Source organism: Engraulis encrasicolus, chromosome 11, assembly GCF_034702125.1.
Source record: "Engraulis encrasicolus isolate BLACKSEA-1 chromosome 11, IST_EnEncr_1.0, whole genome shotgun sequence".
NCBI lineage: Eukaryota > Metazoa > Chordata > Actinopteri > Clupeiformes > Engraulidae > Engraulis > Engraulis encrasicolus.
In genome coordinates, this window is record NC_085867.1 from 1,059,032 (window position 1) to 1,076,010 (window position 16,979).

Sequence of the window (16,979 nt, forward strand, 5' to 3'; positions counted from 1 at the left end):
ACACGATGGACAGCTGAGATGATGAATGTGCTGAGGAGGATTACGTTTTACCATGCGCAGGAATGGTCCGAGGGCCGGGCCCACCGAGAGATTGCTCAAGGGGGGGTGGCAGCATAGTGAAACCCCGGCAATTAGTGGCATGCATGCAGTTGGGACGCTTGGTCTGCTAACCCAAAATGTAGGCGTGTAATTAATAATCGATAATGGATGTTAACCGGTAATCGTTTAACCGATAGTCGACCGGATCAACGTTAACCGGTTAAAATGTTCTGCCACCGGTTAACCGGTTGTAATAATAATAATAATTATAATTTCCTCCCAAAAATCCCCCAAAAAACGATCATTTTGAGATTTTAGTATGATAATTCAGCATTTTCCATCTGGCAACAGTGGCTGGACATGGCAGGTCCTGTCTGCGCAGCAAAAAAAAAAGAGGCTTATGTGAAAAACATTTTTTTTTTTTAAATCAGTGCTGTGCATATTAGGCACGTGAACGTCGTATAATTTAAGATTACCGGTTAACCGGTTAACCACCGGTTAATGAGTCTCAGTAGCAGGTTAAGAGTTTTTTCCATTTTCACCATCCCTAGTATCGATGCATCAATCCTGGACCAGACGTGCTGGCTGGATCTACTGTATTAACAAATTAACTTTACGCTATTACCACGCTATTGCGAGGCGCCAGAAGACGCGTCGCCTGGGTCAGCCAGCCATTATAGGAATGCCACTCTACGTTTACGTGTCTGTCTGTATCTCTGTGTGTAAAATCTGTTCATGTGTTTTCCAATATGTGTCCCCATGTAGGAGTGTGTGCGGTGGGCAAGCCCATGTGCCTGATGTTTGAGTACATGGCCTACGGAGACCTGAACGAGTACCTGCGGCGCCGGAACCCGGAGCAGCGCCCGAGCCTCAGCCAGCAGCCCAGTCGCGCCACCTTGACCCGGGGCAAGTCCACCGAGAGTGAACCCAGTGCGCCCAGTCCAGAACCGAGCCTGACACCTCTGAGCTGCGTAGACCAGCTGTCCATCTCCAAGCAGGTACTATAGACATTATTATTAAGTCACTCATACAGTACATTTTCTTAAATACTAAATGTAAACTACACGTAGGTTATTAAGTATGTAGTGTAGGCGTTATTACCCCTAAAGTTTAATTCATTTCCCCTCATTTTACGAATGCCTGCCATTTTGTAAAATACAGACACCATTTTGTTTCCTACTGTACCTGATCAGATTGCATACGTGGCTCAGCTCAGCCCCGCCCCGTATGTATAAAACCCCTGGTCAAGGTATGCTATCACCCTCTTGCCCGCCCGACTTCCCCCATCGAGATGTGAGAAGTGCCGGGACACGTCTCCTTGGAGAGACGTCTATTTTAGAAATTATTGAAACTGTAAGTTATCTTGGCCAGGTTAACACTACAGTCGATATATTTCTCCCTTCAACCGGTTTTCGTTTGTATTGCATTTGACTTTTGCGGACACTGCTAGGAGAGCAGTGAGTCAGGACCCACGAGGAACTCACGCGCTATAGGATAACTTTTGTACGGACAATTGTTAATCTTTTTACTAGTACCGAATCAAGGACCTCGCCTAGAGTCTACGAAGACTCGGCTGAGCCTGATGGTCTGTTCCCCAAGAGAGTGTGGACAGCCGGTATAGTTATTACGCGTGGAACGGACCTGCCTGCAGCCGCCCTTCTCACTGGACCTTCGCAGGACGGCACCGCAAAGACAATCGGACTACACAACGAAATACCACTTTCCTTTTCCCCGTTCAACGAAGCAAGACTTTTTGGACATATTGCAGCCTCGCGCCGGAACCGCGTGGTATCGCTCGGACCCCAGACAGTAGTCTACCCGAGCAGCTTGGAGAACAAAAGGACCTCGTGCGTGCGCACACACCCACCTCACCGGAGAGATCAAAGGATCTCTCTCTCTCTCCCTACCAAGGATAACGAGTAAGCACGAAATTGGGCAAAGATACGCAGTTAGAACTGTTACATAGCTTTGAGGAGTTGTGTTTAAATATCCACACTTGTAGAGTGTGATATATTTTATTTTGGGTTATTTTGTTCTATCTGTTCTTTCTTTCCTTTCTCTCTTTCTCCCCTCTCATCACCACAGATAGCCACACGCTATTCTTAGTTTACATTAGTTGCAATATTGCCATAGGCCATACTTGCACCCACATGTAAATTATCCACTCACAGAGATACACGTACCCGTGTTTTAACCCATAGAGTTATCGAGTTGAGGACGTAAGCTATTGTCGGAAAAGCGCGCCAAGCGCTCCCTTTTCCCTTCCCCCACACATACTGTAACGCCTTTAGACAAAGGACAGTATTCTCTGATTAGCTTGAATTCTCATCTTGAAGATAAGTTCCCGCTTCATCAGCCGAAAGCTTAACGCCCCTCCTCGTATCTCATATTTCGGTCCTGCGCGCAAGCGCTGCGCAGAATCATTTGAACCATAGTTCATAGAACATACATCTCTCACTCTCTCTCTCTCCTCCCACCGCTCGGCACACGCGGTATATAGAGGTGCGCGGCGCTCACAGAAAGCGCTCGCCACGCGCCTCCTCCTTCCCTCTCTCTCTTTCTCTCTCTCGCATAGCGTACACACACACACCCACACACACACACATGCATAGCGCATCCCCTCATACCCCGTGTATATATTGTATATTTTACCTAAGTTCTTATGCCCTGCAAGTCACATTGGCTGTATCAGTGTTATGACCGGATGATGCTTTTACAATAAATGTACATTGTGGTGAACTGTGTTTGTCTTATTTGAACAATTTCTACGAAGTCAACCAGAAAAGAATTCACACAAAACCTTCAGATTATTAGTCAATAATGGTCATGATTTTATGAGACGGTCATGAACCGTGTTTTATGCAATCATTAATTAGACAATTGACGATTCCATAAGTACACACCTACACATTATTGATACCCAACGTGAAGAGTTTAACACACTCTTCATGCATCATTTCTTATACTTTTATTCCTCACATATAGTAATAACACATTACATATTTGGAATTGCATAAGAATTGTATACTTATTGATGTAATTATAATTACATTACTGTACTTCCCTTACATTTAACGTCGTACCCATTAATTGTAGTTTTACCTACATATTTTGGTGCCCCGGCGTGAGGAAGAATACTCCTCGCGTCCATTAAATGTAGTTTTACCTACATACTTTGGTGCCCGTGTGTGAGGAAGAATAGTCCCCGTATCCAATAAATGTGGGATTACCCCTACAGTATGTAAATTGTGTGTTTGTGTGTGTGTGTGTTTGTGCATGAGTGTGTGTGTGTTTGTGCGTGCGTGCGTGCGTGTGTGTGCGCGCGCGCGCGTGTGTGTGTGTGTGTGTGTGTGTGCGCGCGTGTCTGCCTGTGTGTGTGTAATGCATGTTTACAGATACTTAAAATGAGAGATAAATGAGAGATAATATTGGATTTGAGAGGATGTGTGTTATTTACCTGCTGCTGGGCCTCTGTCTCTGCTTCTCCTTTGGGACCAATACAATACAATAATATCTTTACTCTTCTCTTCTCTATTAGGTGGCGGCAGGTATGGCCTACCTGTCGGAGCGCAAGTTCGTGCACCGTGACCTGGCCACGCGCAACTGCCTGGTGGGCGAGGACATGGTGGTCAAGATCGCCGACTTCGGCCTGTCGCGCAACATCTACTCGGCCGACTACTACAAGGTGAGTGGGATTGCCTCAAATCCAGTCAACAATTTTCAAATCACGAGTTGAAACATCCGACTAAGCTTTTTAAAACGTCAGACGTCTTTTTCATCGGCAAGTCAGCTACTGATGCTGTAGCCTATACGTTAATCATGGATATCCCACATCGCAATTGTTCACATCAAACATAGCCTATTTTCCGAGAATTCCTCCACAACGCGGTGATTTAATGACAACATAAGCATTTGACTAACGACTCTGAAGCATGTTAGACTAGGACTAGGCTACTTCTTCGGAAAGCAATTGCAGCAGTAGAGCCCGCACAATAGGCTGTCTTCCGAAAATCAAGCGTTATCAATCGATCTTGAGCTCTGCCACCAGCCACTATGATGATCTAATGATGTAGGCCTAATAGACTTCGACTGGAAAGTTTGAAGCGTTTTAAACGTAGGCTACCCATTGGCGTTTGGAAAGCAAGCAGAAGAGCAGGGTGAACGGAGGGAGAACACAGTAATCTCATAGTACTGAGAGCCGTGCCGGTAACAGTTCCCGCACATAATGGTGAACCGACCAGCGTGTTCACGCCACAGATCTTAGCGTTCACGAACCGGGAAAGTTGGTTCGCAATTCGAACCGAAAAAATGCTTGTTTTTTCTCAACTAACCATGATGACAAAGCGGACGTCAGCAGGTTCATCCGGGTAACACACAATCACATGCTCAAGGACACAACAATGGAGTCAGGCCGAGCGGGGCTCGAACCTACAACCTTTGGGTTAGCGAACTGCTCCTCTACCAACTGAGCTACCACCGCCCTGTAGTACTACAGTGCCGAACGCAACTCGTGGTGGCATGGGCACTGGCACTGTTCTGGTCGGCCTGAAAACATTAAACATATTGGAGGGATGGATCAACTTTAAATGTCTGTATGAGCACTGTCTATGTCCATACTGTCTTAAGTCCATGTATAAGTACTGTCTATGTCTATACTGTCTATGTCCTTACCTAGATTAGTCTATGTCTGTATGGGAAAGCAAGAAATGTAATTTCAAATTCTTTGTATGACCAGTGCATGTAAAGAAATTGACAATAAAACCTACTTGACTTGACTTGACTTGAACTAGTACAGGGGTCCCCAAACTTTTTTCTCTGGGAGCCACATTATCGTTCCTGACTGTGATCAGGGGTCAGGGGCCGGGATCAATCATGTGGGCTGTATACTAGGCCACTGCTTGTTACAGCCATAATTTCTAGCACGGCAATCACCATCACACACTGAAGAAGGGCTCTGCCCGAAACGTTCGTAGACGAATAGACAGAGAAAAATCTGAAGAGTGCTTCGCTTCCTTCATTCATAATTTCTAGCATAAAATAGTTCATCATTACAAGTGATTTGCAAAAGAAGTGAGTGAGTATTTCACATGTTTTTCAATTTGAAATATACAGTGGTGCTCATATGTTTACATACCCCAGCAGAATATACGCTTTCATGGCAATTTCTCACAAAATATAAAGGATTACACAAAACCTTTTTTTTCACTCATTGCTAGTGACTGGTTTAAGATATTTATTAGCAATCTTCTGTGTTTACTCTTTCAAAAGCATGATCGCAACCCAAACTACCAAAATGACCCTGTTCAAAAGTTTACATACCCTAGTTTCTGATGCTGAATATGGCCCTATTTAACATCAGGGACCACTCTAAATTGTTTGTGGTAGTTGTGGATAAGGCTCTTAATGTTCTCAGATGACAAAACAACACATTCTTCCTGGCGGAATGGTTGTTTTCTATAATATTTTTGGGTGTCTTGCTGGAACCTCACATTTGAGTTTTTCCCTGAATGGCTCAATGATGTTGAGATCAGGAGAGTGAGACGGTCACTCAAAAACTTCATTTTATTCTTTCTGAAGCTCATGACAGGTTGATTTGGCTTTCTGTGTTGAAATATTGTCATATTGGCATGTCCAAACAATGGACCATGTGCAGTTTCAAGCCTGATCAAGTTTCCTCCAGTATTTTTCACAGGGCAATGTATTCATCATTCTGCGAGTTTGGACCACAAGTATAGTGCATTTGTAACTCGAATGTCCCCATGACATCAGTGGTCCATTACCGTGTTTCACAGAAGGGATGGTGTAACTTTCATCATAGGCTCCGTTGACTGTTCTTCAAATGGTGCTGTTAACAGTGGCTGAAAAAAGGTCCATATTAATCTCATTTTTCCAAATGACTTTGTCACAGGCATTCTGATGTGTCTCACTATGCTATTTGGTGTATCATATATGCTTTTTTGTAGTAATGGCTTTCTCCTGGCAACCCCCACCAGCCCATCTTTCCTCAAGTGCCTCTTTGCTGTACAGTTTAAAACATTTTTTCTTGTTGTCCTATATTTCACCTGAAGTTATTTTTTGGTTGTTCTATGTCTCTTGAACAATTTCCCTTGCAATGATCATTGCAATGCAATGATGCCCAATGGCTTGATTCCAACCAAACCCCCTCATATTGCATTTCTGAATTGAAATTCCAACAGTGCCAACATGACAATATTTCGACACAGAAAGCCAAATCAACCCGTCATTAGCTTCAGAAAGAATAAAATGAAGGTTTTTGAGTGACCATCTCACTCTCCTGATCTCAACATCATTGATCCACTCAGGGGAAACCTCAAATGTGAGGTTCCAGCAAGACACCCAAAAATATTATAGAAAACAACCATTCTGCCAGGAAGAATGTGCTGTTTTGTCACCTGAGAACATTAAGAGCCTTATCCACAACTACCACAAACAATTTAGAGTGGTCCCTGATGTTAAATAGGGCCATATTCAGCATCAGAAACTAGGGTATGTAAACTTTTGAACAGGGTCATTTGGGTAGTTTGGGTTGTGATCATGCTTTTGAAAGAGTAAACACAGAAGATAGCTAATAAATGTCATAAGCCAGTCACTAGCAATGAGTGAAAAAACAGGTTTTGTGTAATCCTTCATATTTTTTGAGAAATCGCAGAAAACGCGTATATTCTGCTGGGGTATGTAAACATATGAGCATCACTGTAACAGGTATTGCTTTTAATTTCCAATAAACATATAAAAATAGCAAGGAAAGGTTAGAAAAATATGGTGATTGACCATTTAGGAGTGATACAATAGAAATGTCAGGCCTGTTTATATTACAGTGAGATGAGAAACTATCAAGACAAGAAACTTCTGGTGATTCACAATAAGTTAGTGAAAATTAAACTGTAGGAAGGGCTGTTGATAAACAAAATAAAATAAAATATTTATAAAATGTATTATATCTTTTTTTCTGTGAGGATTGCTTCTTTGGGGCAGTTCAAATGGTGAGATGTATAGAGGTGGAGGGCCGGTCAAAGGGGCATGGCGGGCCGCATCCGGCCCCCGGGCCTTAGTTTGGGGAGCAGAATGTTGGGAACTCGACTTACTGTACGTGTTGAATGTAGCCTACAGTACATTACTACACTGCTATGTGTTGAATGTAGCCTACAGTACATTACTACACTGCTATGTGTTGAATGTAGCCTACAGTACATTACTACACTGCTACTGCACCTTAAATTAATTTTTTTCACCACCAGCCAAAATGGCTAGATGTTAACCTTACTAGCCAAACACACACTCACTAATGGGTCAAAGTGGCTAGTAGATGTTAATCTTACTAGCCAAACACACACTCACTAATGGGTCAAAGTGGCTAGTAAGTTGGTCTTTTCTACCAGCCAAAATGAAATTTCACCATCATTACGTGGTTGGCAGATGTTAATTCGGAGCCCTGCTTGTGATGTGCATAACTTGTGGAAAGATGTACACGTACATTGCTTGTGGAAATGTTGGGCCTCTATGACTTGTGTAAAATGTGCTGTGAAGTCATTGTTAAACTAGGCCTCTATGTATCTCTTCATCTTGATGCACATCTGATCTAACCGGTCAGTGACCTTGCTGCTATTAGTAGCTCAAGTGTGTCCAAAGCAAAATCCTGCAATATGATCTCTCTGTTTGTCACATAGAGAATGTAAGTGGCAAACTTGTGTGTGCAAAACAAAACATTGCAATATGATCTCTCTCTCTCTCTCTCTCTGTCTGACTGTCTCTCTCTCTCTTTCTCTCTCTCTCTCTCTCTCTCTCTCTCTCTCTCTCTCTCTCTCTCTCTCTCTCTCTGTCTCTGTCACTTCGGGAACGTAAGTAGCAAGTGTGTCCAAAACAAAGTATAGGTAGGCTACATGTATGTCCAAAACAAAACATTGAAATATGATATCTCTCTCTCTCTCTCTCTCTCTCTCTCTCTCTTTCTCTCTCTCTCTCTCTCTCTCTACCCCCCCCCCCCTCTCTCATTCCAAAGGCCAACGAGAACGACGCCATCCCCATCCGCTGGATGCCGCCCGAGTCCATCTTCTACAACCGCTACACCAGCGAGTCGGACGTGTGGGCGTACGGCGTGGTGCTGTGGGAGATCTTTTCGCACGGCATGCAGCCCTACTACGGGATGGCGCACGAGGAGGTCATCTACTACGTGCGGGACGGCAACATCCTGGCGCGGCCCGGCGACTGCCCGGCGGAGCTGTACAACCTGATGAGGCTGTGCTGGAGCACGCACCCCAGCGACCGGCCCAGCTTCCCCAGCATCCACCGCATCCTGGGACGCATGCACGACAACGTGATGCAGCCGCAGCCACAGCAGCCGCCCCCGCCGCAGCATCAGGACCACCAGCATCCACCAGCACCGCCCCCGCAGCATCCTCCGCAGCTGGGGATGGTCTGAGCAGATGGTCTGAGCTGAGCTGTGGGAAGGCGAACGTGGAAACTGATGGACGCACAGACTTGACAGATTACATGCAATATATTAATGATAACCCGACTCTGAGCCCCCTCTTTCCCTGGGCCTGGGACTAATGACCTCGCCCCAGCAACATCCACTGTAATAGGACCAGGGGCAGCCCTGATCAGCTGATCTGACCCAGGGCTGGACTGGGGCAAAAAAATCAGACCAGGCTTTTGTTGCTAAGACCGGTCCGGCAAGCAGGCATTGAGAGAGACAATGAAGTCAGTGACAATATTTTTTAGTCATGGGTCATTTGAAATCAGACACTTTGGGACCCGGCCGTCACAGATTTCAATCATACTTGCTGTGCCTGTTTAGTAGCAAGGTAGCACCCCAGAACTGCATTTGTGTGAATCTGACATCAATATTACACCCTCATCTATTTGGAGCTATTTGACCACAACTGGCAAAATGAATATTTAAATCTGTCTCAGACAGATCAGCTGTCCACTGATGCCACTACATTGAGGAGAGGACAAGGCCAAAATCATCAACGGTTCACCGGGCAAATGCCCTGTATGCCTTATGGCCAGTCCAGCGATGTTCTAACCTGAGCTAAGCTGAGCTGAGCTGTGGGAAGGGGAACCTGGAAACTGATGGACGCACAGACCTGAGCTAAGCTGAGCTGAGCTGTGGGAAGGGGAACCGGGAAACTGATGGACGCACAGACCTGAGCTAAGCTGATCTGAGCTGTGGGAAGGGGAACCTGGAAACTGATGGACGCACAGACTTGACAGCTCAGGCCAGGGCCGCCGGCAGCTTTGACAGGCCCCAGACAATGTCATCTGAAAAGGCCCCGCAACCCAATATAATGAGAACCGAATTCTGGGGCATCCACTGCTAGCCTTGCGTGCCATCCTACGTACTTCCGCCAAGACACTTGGCTCCGCACTACGACGACTGGTACCTGTCCTCTGTGAAGCGATGTTGACCGGTAGGATTTTCGCCGGTGTTCTGACAAACGGTCCTACATTGTAATTTTATCCTACGGTAGGATGTACTGTCAGACATGTCTGTTAAACGGTCCTACATCGCCATAGATAGACGTCAGACATGTTTGTTCAACAACTTATAAGTAATCCTGATTTTTACAAAAATGTCCTTCCTGCTTCCTGCAATCGCGTCAGATCAAACAAAGTCCAGACCATGAATATGAAATGGAAATGGTAGTATTATGGGATGATCAGGACCAGGCTTATCCACTGCAGGACCAGGCACAGCCTTGATCAGCTGAGCTGGACCCCATTTCTCAAAAACATTGTTGCTTACCAGTTAGTAGTTTTGTCAATGGGAAATTTCATTACAAGCAAGTAAGTTGCTAACTTACCAATGCCACTGTCGTGAAAAGCAAACCTGATCTGAGCAGAGAGAAGGCGACCCAGGAACTGATGGGTGGTGGACGCACAGACTGTATAGCTCACTCAGATTCAGGACTTGGGCTTTTTTCATCGTTTGGGCTTTTTTACTCTTACTGCAGTGCTGTGGCTCCCAAGATGTTTCCACAGGGATCCCCTTTTGCACCTGAGAATATTTCTGCGACCCCCAACCCCATATTCCAATCGCCAAACATGATTTTTTCCCCCCCGTTAACATTGATAAATTGAAATTTGATTCAGGAAAAGTAAAAAGATGTATTAACCGTATGGTATACGTGAGTTACTACTGTTACTAACTAATTTATGGAGTTTGGGAAACATTGATCTAGTCTGAGTATGTTGCGACTGTAGTAGTACGTGGCTCCTACTAGAGTATATGGCAGCCTTTGAGCCATGCCTCTTCAGTGTGTGGGAAATAACCGTCCCGGTGACTCCCTGCCATTGGTATGAGGTAAGACAAGACGCCTGTGAAGACCACTGATCTTTAATCCAGACCAGCGCGTCTTACTGGAGAGCAGAGAAGGCCATGGCCACCACATCAGAGGCCCAGACCCATGCTGTGTCTCAGATGCTGCACGTGTGCACTTCGGGCACTATGTTTCTGCACGTAATTAATACGCCATACGCCAGTGGTTCCCAACCTAAGGGCCGGGGCCCACTGGTGGGCCCTGAAGGTATTCCAAGTGGGCCTTGAAATCATTTTCTAAAAATAATAATCATATTTTGGTGTGTGCTACTGTTGATTTATTTGAGTTTTATTCTTAATTGGGTCAGAGGGAAGTGGGCCCCGAACATTTTTGACAATTTCGAGTGGGCCCCAAGTTGAAAAAGGTTGGGAACCCCTGCTATACACAATGAAACCTGACGTGCTCCATTTCAGATTCAACATCAGTGTCCTGCCATAGCTGGAGCCACCATATTTGAGTTATCATACTGTATTTACTAGAGATGCACCGGATCCTGATTTTTAGGATCCTGCCAGATACCGGATCCACTGCTTAAGATCCTGTCGGATCCGGAACCGGATACCGGATCCTACGAAAGGGTTGAAACACATAGCCAACTCACAATTGTGGGCCCTTTTTATTACGTTGGCGCAAACTATTTTTAAGACTCATTGGCTTACTGCCACACTGCCTACAACGGCCGCGTCCAAAGGGCTTTCACTCCATGCAGCGATAGGGGTTGTGAAAGACTGACTGAAAAGCCTAGGCGACGTTAAAAGTAAAGATGCCCCAGATCCTGATTTTTAGGTAACTGCCGGATACCAGATCCACTGTTTAAGATCCTGCCGGATCGAAATAGTCTGAAAAACCCTATTTTCCTGCCGGATCTGGAACCGGATCTTGGATCCTGTACATCTCTAGTATTTACCATACTGTGCTTGGATATGATTTTAAGCTTAAGCTTTTTTACATTATGATCATCATCATGCATATGTGTTTCTTCCAATATTTTTTATTCTTTGAATTGTTTTGTTTTATTATTCATGTGAACAAAGTGTTGCCAATCGTCAATAGATATGGAATTTACTCGAGAAAAATAAGCTACAGTTACACTGGCACAAAAAGGTTTTGATACTCTAGATAGCATTTTTTAAATCACAATTTTCCTTTAGTGTGTCAGATGGCAAAATTATTTGTCATTTATAATGTCATTTTATATTTAATGATAACAATGGTTATCTAGCATCCAAATTGTAAACAGTAAACAAACATTGTAAAGAATTTGTGTTCACTCATACCTTTCTTCGTTTGGTTCTCCGCAAGACTTATGTGAATCGTATCAGATTGTTGAACAATATGTCGAGCATTAGAGTTGGTTTAGCTTTTACTTTTTTGAAAAGTATGTATTCCAGAGTGGCACGTGATCACTTTATGATTACCGTTTTGTCTTGTCACATGTCTCTCTGCTATTTCTTTGCCAGTTTTTATTCGGAAATATTTTAAGTTGCCACTGGTCCATTCTAGCATGCAATAGCATAATTTCATATCAAATATCAAAGTTTTGCTAAGTTTTTTTCAAAGGTCAATGAATACAGCGATTCTGTTGTTCTCTGTAGTCAAGAAATATTTTTTTTCTCTAGCATAGAATTAATTGACAACATGTTAGGTAAATTGTATTTTCTTTGTATTGGATACGTTGGTCAGTTTCATTCTTGTTCCTTTTTTGCATCTGCGTTCAAAATACTTGTATTTTGAAATCACTGTAAATCTGTCCCATGACCTCTTCTGCTGTACAGTACGTCCCCATGACCTCTTCTGCTGTACAGTACGTCTATAGTAGTCAGTAGAGGTGCACCGAAAATTTGGCCGCAGAAAATATTCGGCCGAAAACGCAAAAAAATTGACTTTCAGTTTTCGGCCGAAAGCCAATTGAGTGGTCGAATCGGAGGCCGAATGGAAAATGAATTGAAAATGGGCATTAATTTAACTAATTTCAGTTCTACTCTAACATTTGAAGACTTCAAATACACATTTATTTTCTTTCCAAAACATGTCTAAACATTTATTGTAAGCTGAAGATTTAAGCAATATTTAAAAATAGTGAAAGACCTAACTTTTGATGACTTTTAACTGAATTGTAATATTCGGTTTCGGTATTCGGACAAGTGATTAATTATTTTTCGGTTTCGGTTTCGGTTTCGGCCGCAAATGTTCATTTCGGTGCACCTCAAGTAGTCAGTAAACTTGTTTGTAATAAGCAGAGGTCAGAGGTCAGAGGTTAAATTAGTATTTTCTATGTGGGGCGTCTGTGGTCTGTGGTCATCATGAATTAGTGTTTGTTTGTTTGTTTTTTTTGTAACTATATAAACACAGCACCATCACCATCATCTTTTTCAATTCGATTTTCATGATCAAATTAAAGAGTCAAATATTACCTAAGTGTGTGCCTTAGTAAGATTATGTTTTCCTAGACAATTGTGTTGATTGTACATGTGACAAACTGCTGTATGGAAGTGGTGGCTAGATGGCGCTGTTTGACCAGCTCAAGGTACCTTCCTTCTGTCTTCATTGGATCTCTCTCTCTCTCTCTCTCTCTCTCTCTCTCTCTCTCTCTCTCTCTCTCTCTCTCTCTCTCTCTCTCTCTCTCTCCCCCTCTCTCTCTGAACTTCTGTCCTCATCTTTCTGAATGCTGCACCAAGTGCAACACATAAGTTCACTGAAACAACTGCCAAAAAAACAGACAAGTAAAAAAAAGAGCACATTCTGCAACAAAGAATGGTGTGTTGCAATGTCTCTTTCTCACAGACACACACATACCCCTCCCTTCCCCTCATCTCTCCTCCTCTCCAAATACATATTTTATTCAGCAAGGGATATTTCCATGCTACCCACTTTGTTTCATATTATATGGCAGCGGCGAGCGGCGCGGAGTGGAGTGGAGCGTCAGACTTCAGCCCCAGGCGATGCCTCTCTGTCTGGGGGAGATCTGAGGGCAGAGTTGCCAGCAGTGCTGGGCTGGGCTGGGCTGGGCTGAGCTGAGTAGGGGAGAAATAGGGCCCGGGTACTTTTGAATTAAAGGGGCCCTCTCATAATATTATTAGTGGCGCAAAGCGGACTCACCGGTGGGCCCCGCACCCTCATGGACCCCTATTTTCAGAAATGTTTAAAATATATATACTTTTTTTTAAATGCCCGCTATGCCAGATGGCCTGGGGCCCACGAGGGTGCGGGGCCCACCGGGAAATGCCCGCTATGCCAGATGGCGAGGGGCCCACGAGGGTGCAGGGCCCACCGGGAAATGCCCGCTATGCCAGATGGCCAGTCCAGTCCTGGCTGAGAGGTGGAGGCTGCTGCATGCAGAGGTGCTGCACAGCCAGGAAAAATAAACACACATTCCTCCTCCTCCTCCTCCTCCTCCTCTTCCTCCTCCTCCTCTTTCTCCTTTTCCTCCTCCTCCTCTTCCTCACTCCTCCTCTTCCTCCTCCTCCTCCTTCTCCTTTTCCTCCTCCTCCTCTTCCTCACTCCTCCTCTTCCTCCACCTCTCCCTCCTCCTCTATCACCCCTCCTCCTCCTCCCCTCTTCCTCCTCCTCCTCTTCCTCCTTCTCCTGCTCTCCTTCCAGACAGGGAGCCAGAGGCTGTCAACCAGCCAGGGCAATATGCCTGCCTGTCACACAAGTCTTTTCAGTGGGTCAGTCCATTCTGTCAATAGCTCATTCATGGCCATTCATCCATTCAACTCTGGTTATTTCATTGAATCATTAATTTAGTAATCCAATCAATCCTTAATCAGTTAGTGTGTTATATGGTTATCAATTTAGTTATATATTGCCATAAATCAGTTGCTAAATATTATTAAATCAGGGTTTCTCCTAATTTGGTAGCCGGTCAGTCAGTTAGATGTTTACTTTCCATCCATCTATCCATCCATCCATCCATCCATCCATCCATCCATCCATCCATCCATCCATCCATCCATCCATCCATCCACCCATCCATCCATCCATCCATCCATGCTTGCTCAGTTAGTTTATGTATTCATTCAGCAAGTAATTTATTTTTGGGTTCAGTTATCCATCTATGTTTTTGGTCTAGCAACAAGTTGAGGTAGTAAGAGAAGAGAAGAGAAGAGGAGAAGAGAGGAGAGGAGAGGAGAGGAGAGGAGAGGGGAGGGGAGAGGGAGAGAAGAGGAGAGGAGAGGAGAGGAGAGGAGAGGAGAGGAGAGGAGAGGAGAAAAGAAGAGAAGAGGAGAGAAGAGAAGAGAAGAGAAGAGAGAGGTAGAGGGAGAGAAGAGAAGAGAAGAGAAGAGAAGAGAAAAGAAGAACAGAGAAAAGAAGAGAAGAGAAGAGAAGAGAAGAGAAGAGAAGACCCACCTTGAGGTGAAATGGGGACTCAGTGATCTCAATCCACGCGGCACTCAACTCTCCACCACCCCACTGACGTAACGCACAATGACTTGGACATTAGAGAGGGCCAAGCTGTATCTGCGGTGTGTGTTCTTGAGGAAGAAAAAAAGACCTGGGAAGGGGAAAAGCGAATCATCGCCCCTACACTCCTTTAGGCAGACGTTGGGGAGTGCCAGACGGTGCTGTGCGTGCTACTATTGTAAATTATCTTGTCATAATACAGACTACTTGCGTCTGGTAAGTGTGAAAGAGAAGTGCTTCCCTATTTCTGTGTGTGTGTGCGTGTACAAGCGTGTTTACAAGCGTGTGTGTGTACCTGTGTGCGTGCATGTGTGAGTGCGTCCATCTGTGCGCGTACACGTGTATTTCTTATGCAGTGGTGTAGTCTACGTAGAACGCGGGTATACGGAGTATACCCAATTCTAAATTTCAGGGATTTCAGTATACCCACTTCAAATTGATTGCTCCATTGTTTTGAATAGCACAAATATATACAGTATACCCACTTCAAAAAATGCTGAAATATACAGTATACCCAACATATAAAAGTAGACTACACCACTGTTCTTATGTGTACTCTATGTGCAAGAGTGTGTACCGTGCATGTTTATGCGTGGGCCTATGCCTCATCCTGTCCACAGCTGGTGAAGAGTCATGAGTTGAAAACAATTCTGCCTGCGCCACTAAAGGGCTGCGCTCCTCTCCAAACGTGTTTACAGAGCGCTGAGGAGGTCAGCCTTATCCATCTCGTCCCTTATCCATCTCGTCCTCCTCCACAAGGGAGGAAGAGACGACGGAGGAGAGGAGGGAGGGAGGGAGGGAGAGGAGGGAGGGAGGAGAGGAGGGAGGAGAGGAGGGAGGGAGAGCTTCTTCTTCCCACTCATTCCCACTCACCTCTCCGCAGTCTGGTGCTATGGGAACCATCACATGGGTGCCGGTTAAGAGGACGTCCCACACTAACATTTGTGGACATACTCAGGAAGGACCCCGGAGTCCTGAGTACCAGTGAACTGAAAAGATGTATGGAGAATCGGGAAGCAACGATGTAAGGCTTGTCTGAAGACGTCCTAGAGATTGAATTACATGCCAAAAATCAACTTCTTAGGTCCCATGGACGCGAAAACATATTCCACCCATCCTAACTGTGACGCTGCACTACGGCAAGTCTACCTACTCTAGCATTCTATCTGTATAGAAGCCTATCTACAGCATTTCAAATTCTACCAAGATTGACTCTTGAGCATCTCGGTAGGTAGATGTGCGTTCAGCGCAGTGATGTTGTAGCAGTACTATGACCGGATAAGCATTTTGGGGCCACAGGCGAAATATAAACATATATTAAAATTCATTATATTGACATAAAATGCTGTGTTTTGGTGCTTTTTTTGTGTTCTTTCTCATATATATCTTTGACTACTTTACATAAGTTACAAAAGTCTACTTTTTTTGCTTGTTTACCACGACTGGTGTGACAGTTGGGGCCCCTATGGAGGACAAATTTGGTTGGGGCCCTAGGCAATTGCCCAGGTTTGCCTGATGGAAAGTCCGCCTCTGACCGGATGCGCCTCACTCATTATCAACATGGAGCGGTGGCAATCTTTTGACGCCACAGTAGATGCTGTGCTGACAGTATCCAACAGGAAGTTCTCGTTAAAAAATGGAGCAAAGAGCAGCACTTGAGGCGTGTATGGAAATGAAAGACGTTTTTGCCCTCCTCCTGACCGGCTTCGACCAGTACTACGTGTATACAGAGGCAGGTCCCCATTCTCTTAGAGCAGTGTTTCTCAAACTTTTTCAGACCGAGGACCACTTTGTGCCCCCCAAAAATGTTCAGGGACCACCTGTCAACTGAATTGACAGTTGACGGGTGCTAATTTGACTTCTGCCATGTTTAGCTTTGTAATAAGGTTACAAATATAGCCTACTGGTAGTTAGTCTTCGAATAGTAGAAATCCCTTTGCGGACCACCTGAGCTCCGTCACGGACCACCAGTGGTCCCCGGACCACACTTTGAGAATCACTGCCTTAGAGCAAGGGTCCCCAAACTAAGGCCCGTGCCCTTTTGACCCTCCACCTCTCTGCACCTCACCATTTCAACTGGCCCAAAGAAGCAATCCTCACAGCAAAAAAAAAAAAGATTAAATATTACATTTTCTTTTTATCTACAGGCCTTCCTACAGTTTAATTTTCACTAACCTAGTGTGAATCACCAGA

The 16,979-nt window shown here is 44.7% G+C and overlaps 1 protein-coding gene across 1 annotated transcript in view; it reads left to right on the plus strand.

Annotated features, from left to right (window-relative positions):
• musk (muscle, skeletal, receptor tyrosine kinase) overlaps window positions 1-11,929 on the plus strand; it is a 105,865-nt gene extending 93,936 nt beyond the window's left edge. The window contains exons 18-20 of the mRNA XM_063209787.1: window positions 805-1,037; window positions 3,578-3,724; window positions 8,060-11,929. Of these exons, the coding sequence (XP_063065857.1) occupies window positions 805-1,037; window positions 3,578-3,724; window positions 8,060-8,479 (800 nt within the window). The 3' untranslated portion in view covers window positions 8,480-11,929. The remainder of the gene's footprint in view (window positions 1-804; window positions 1,038-3,577; window positions 3,725-8,059) is intronic.
• Window positions 11,930-16,979: the final 5,050 nt, after the last annotated feature.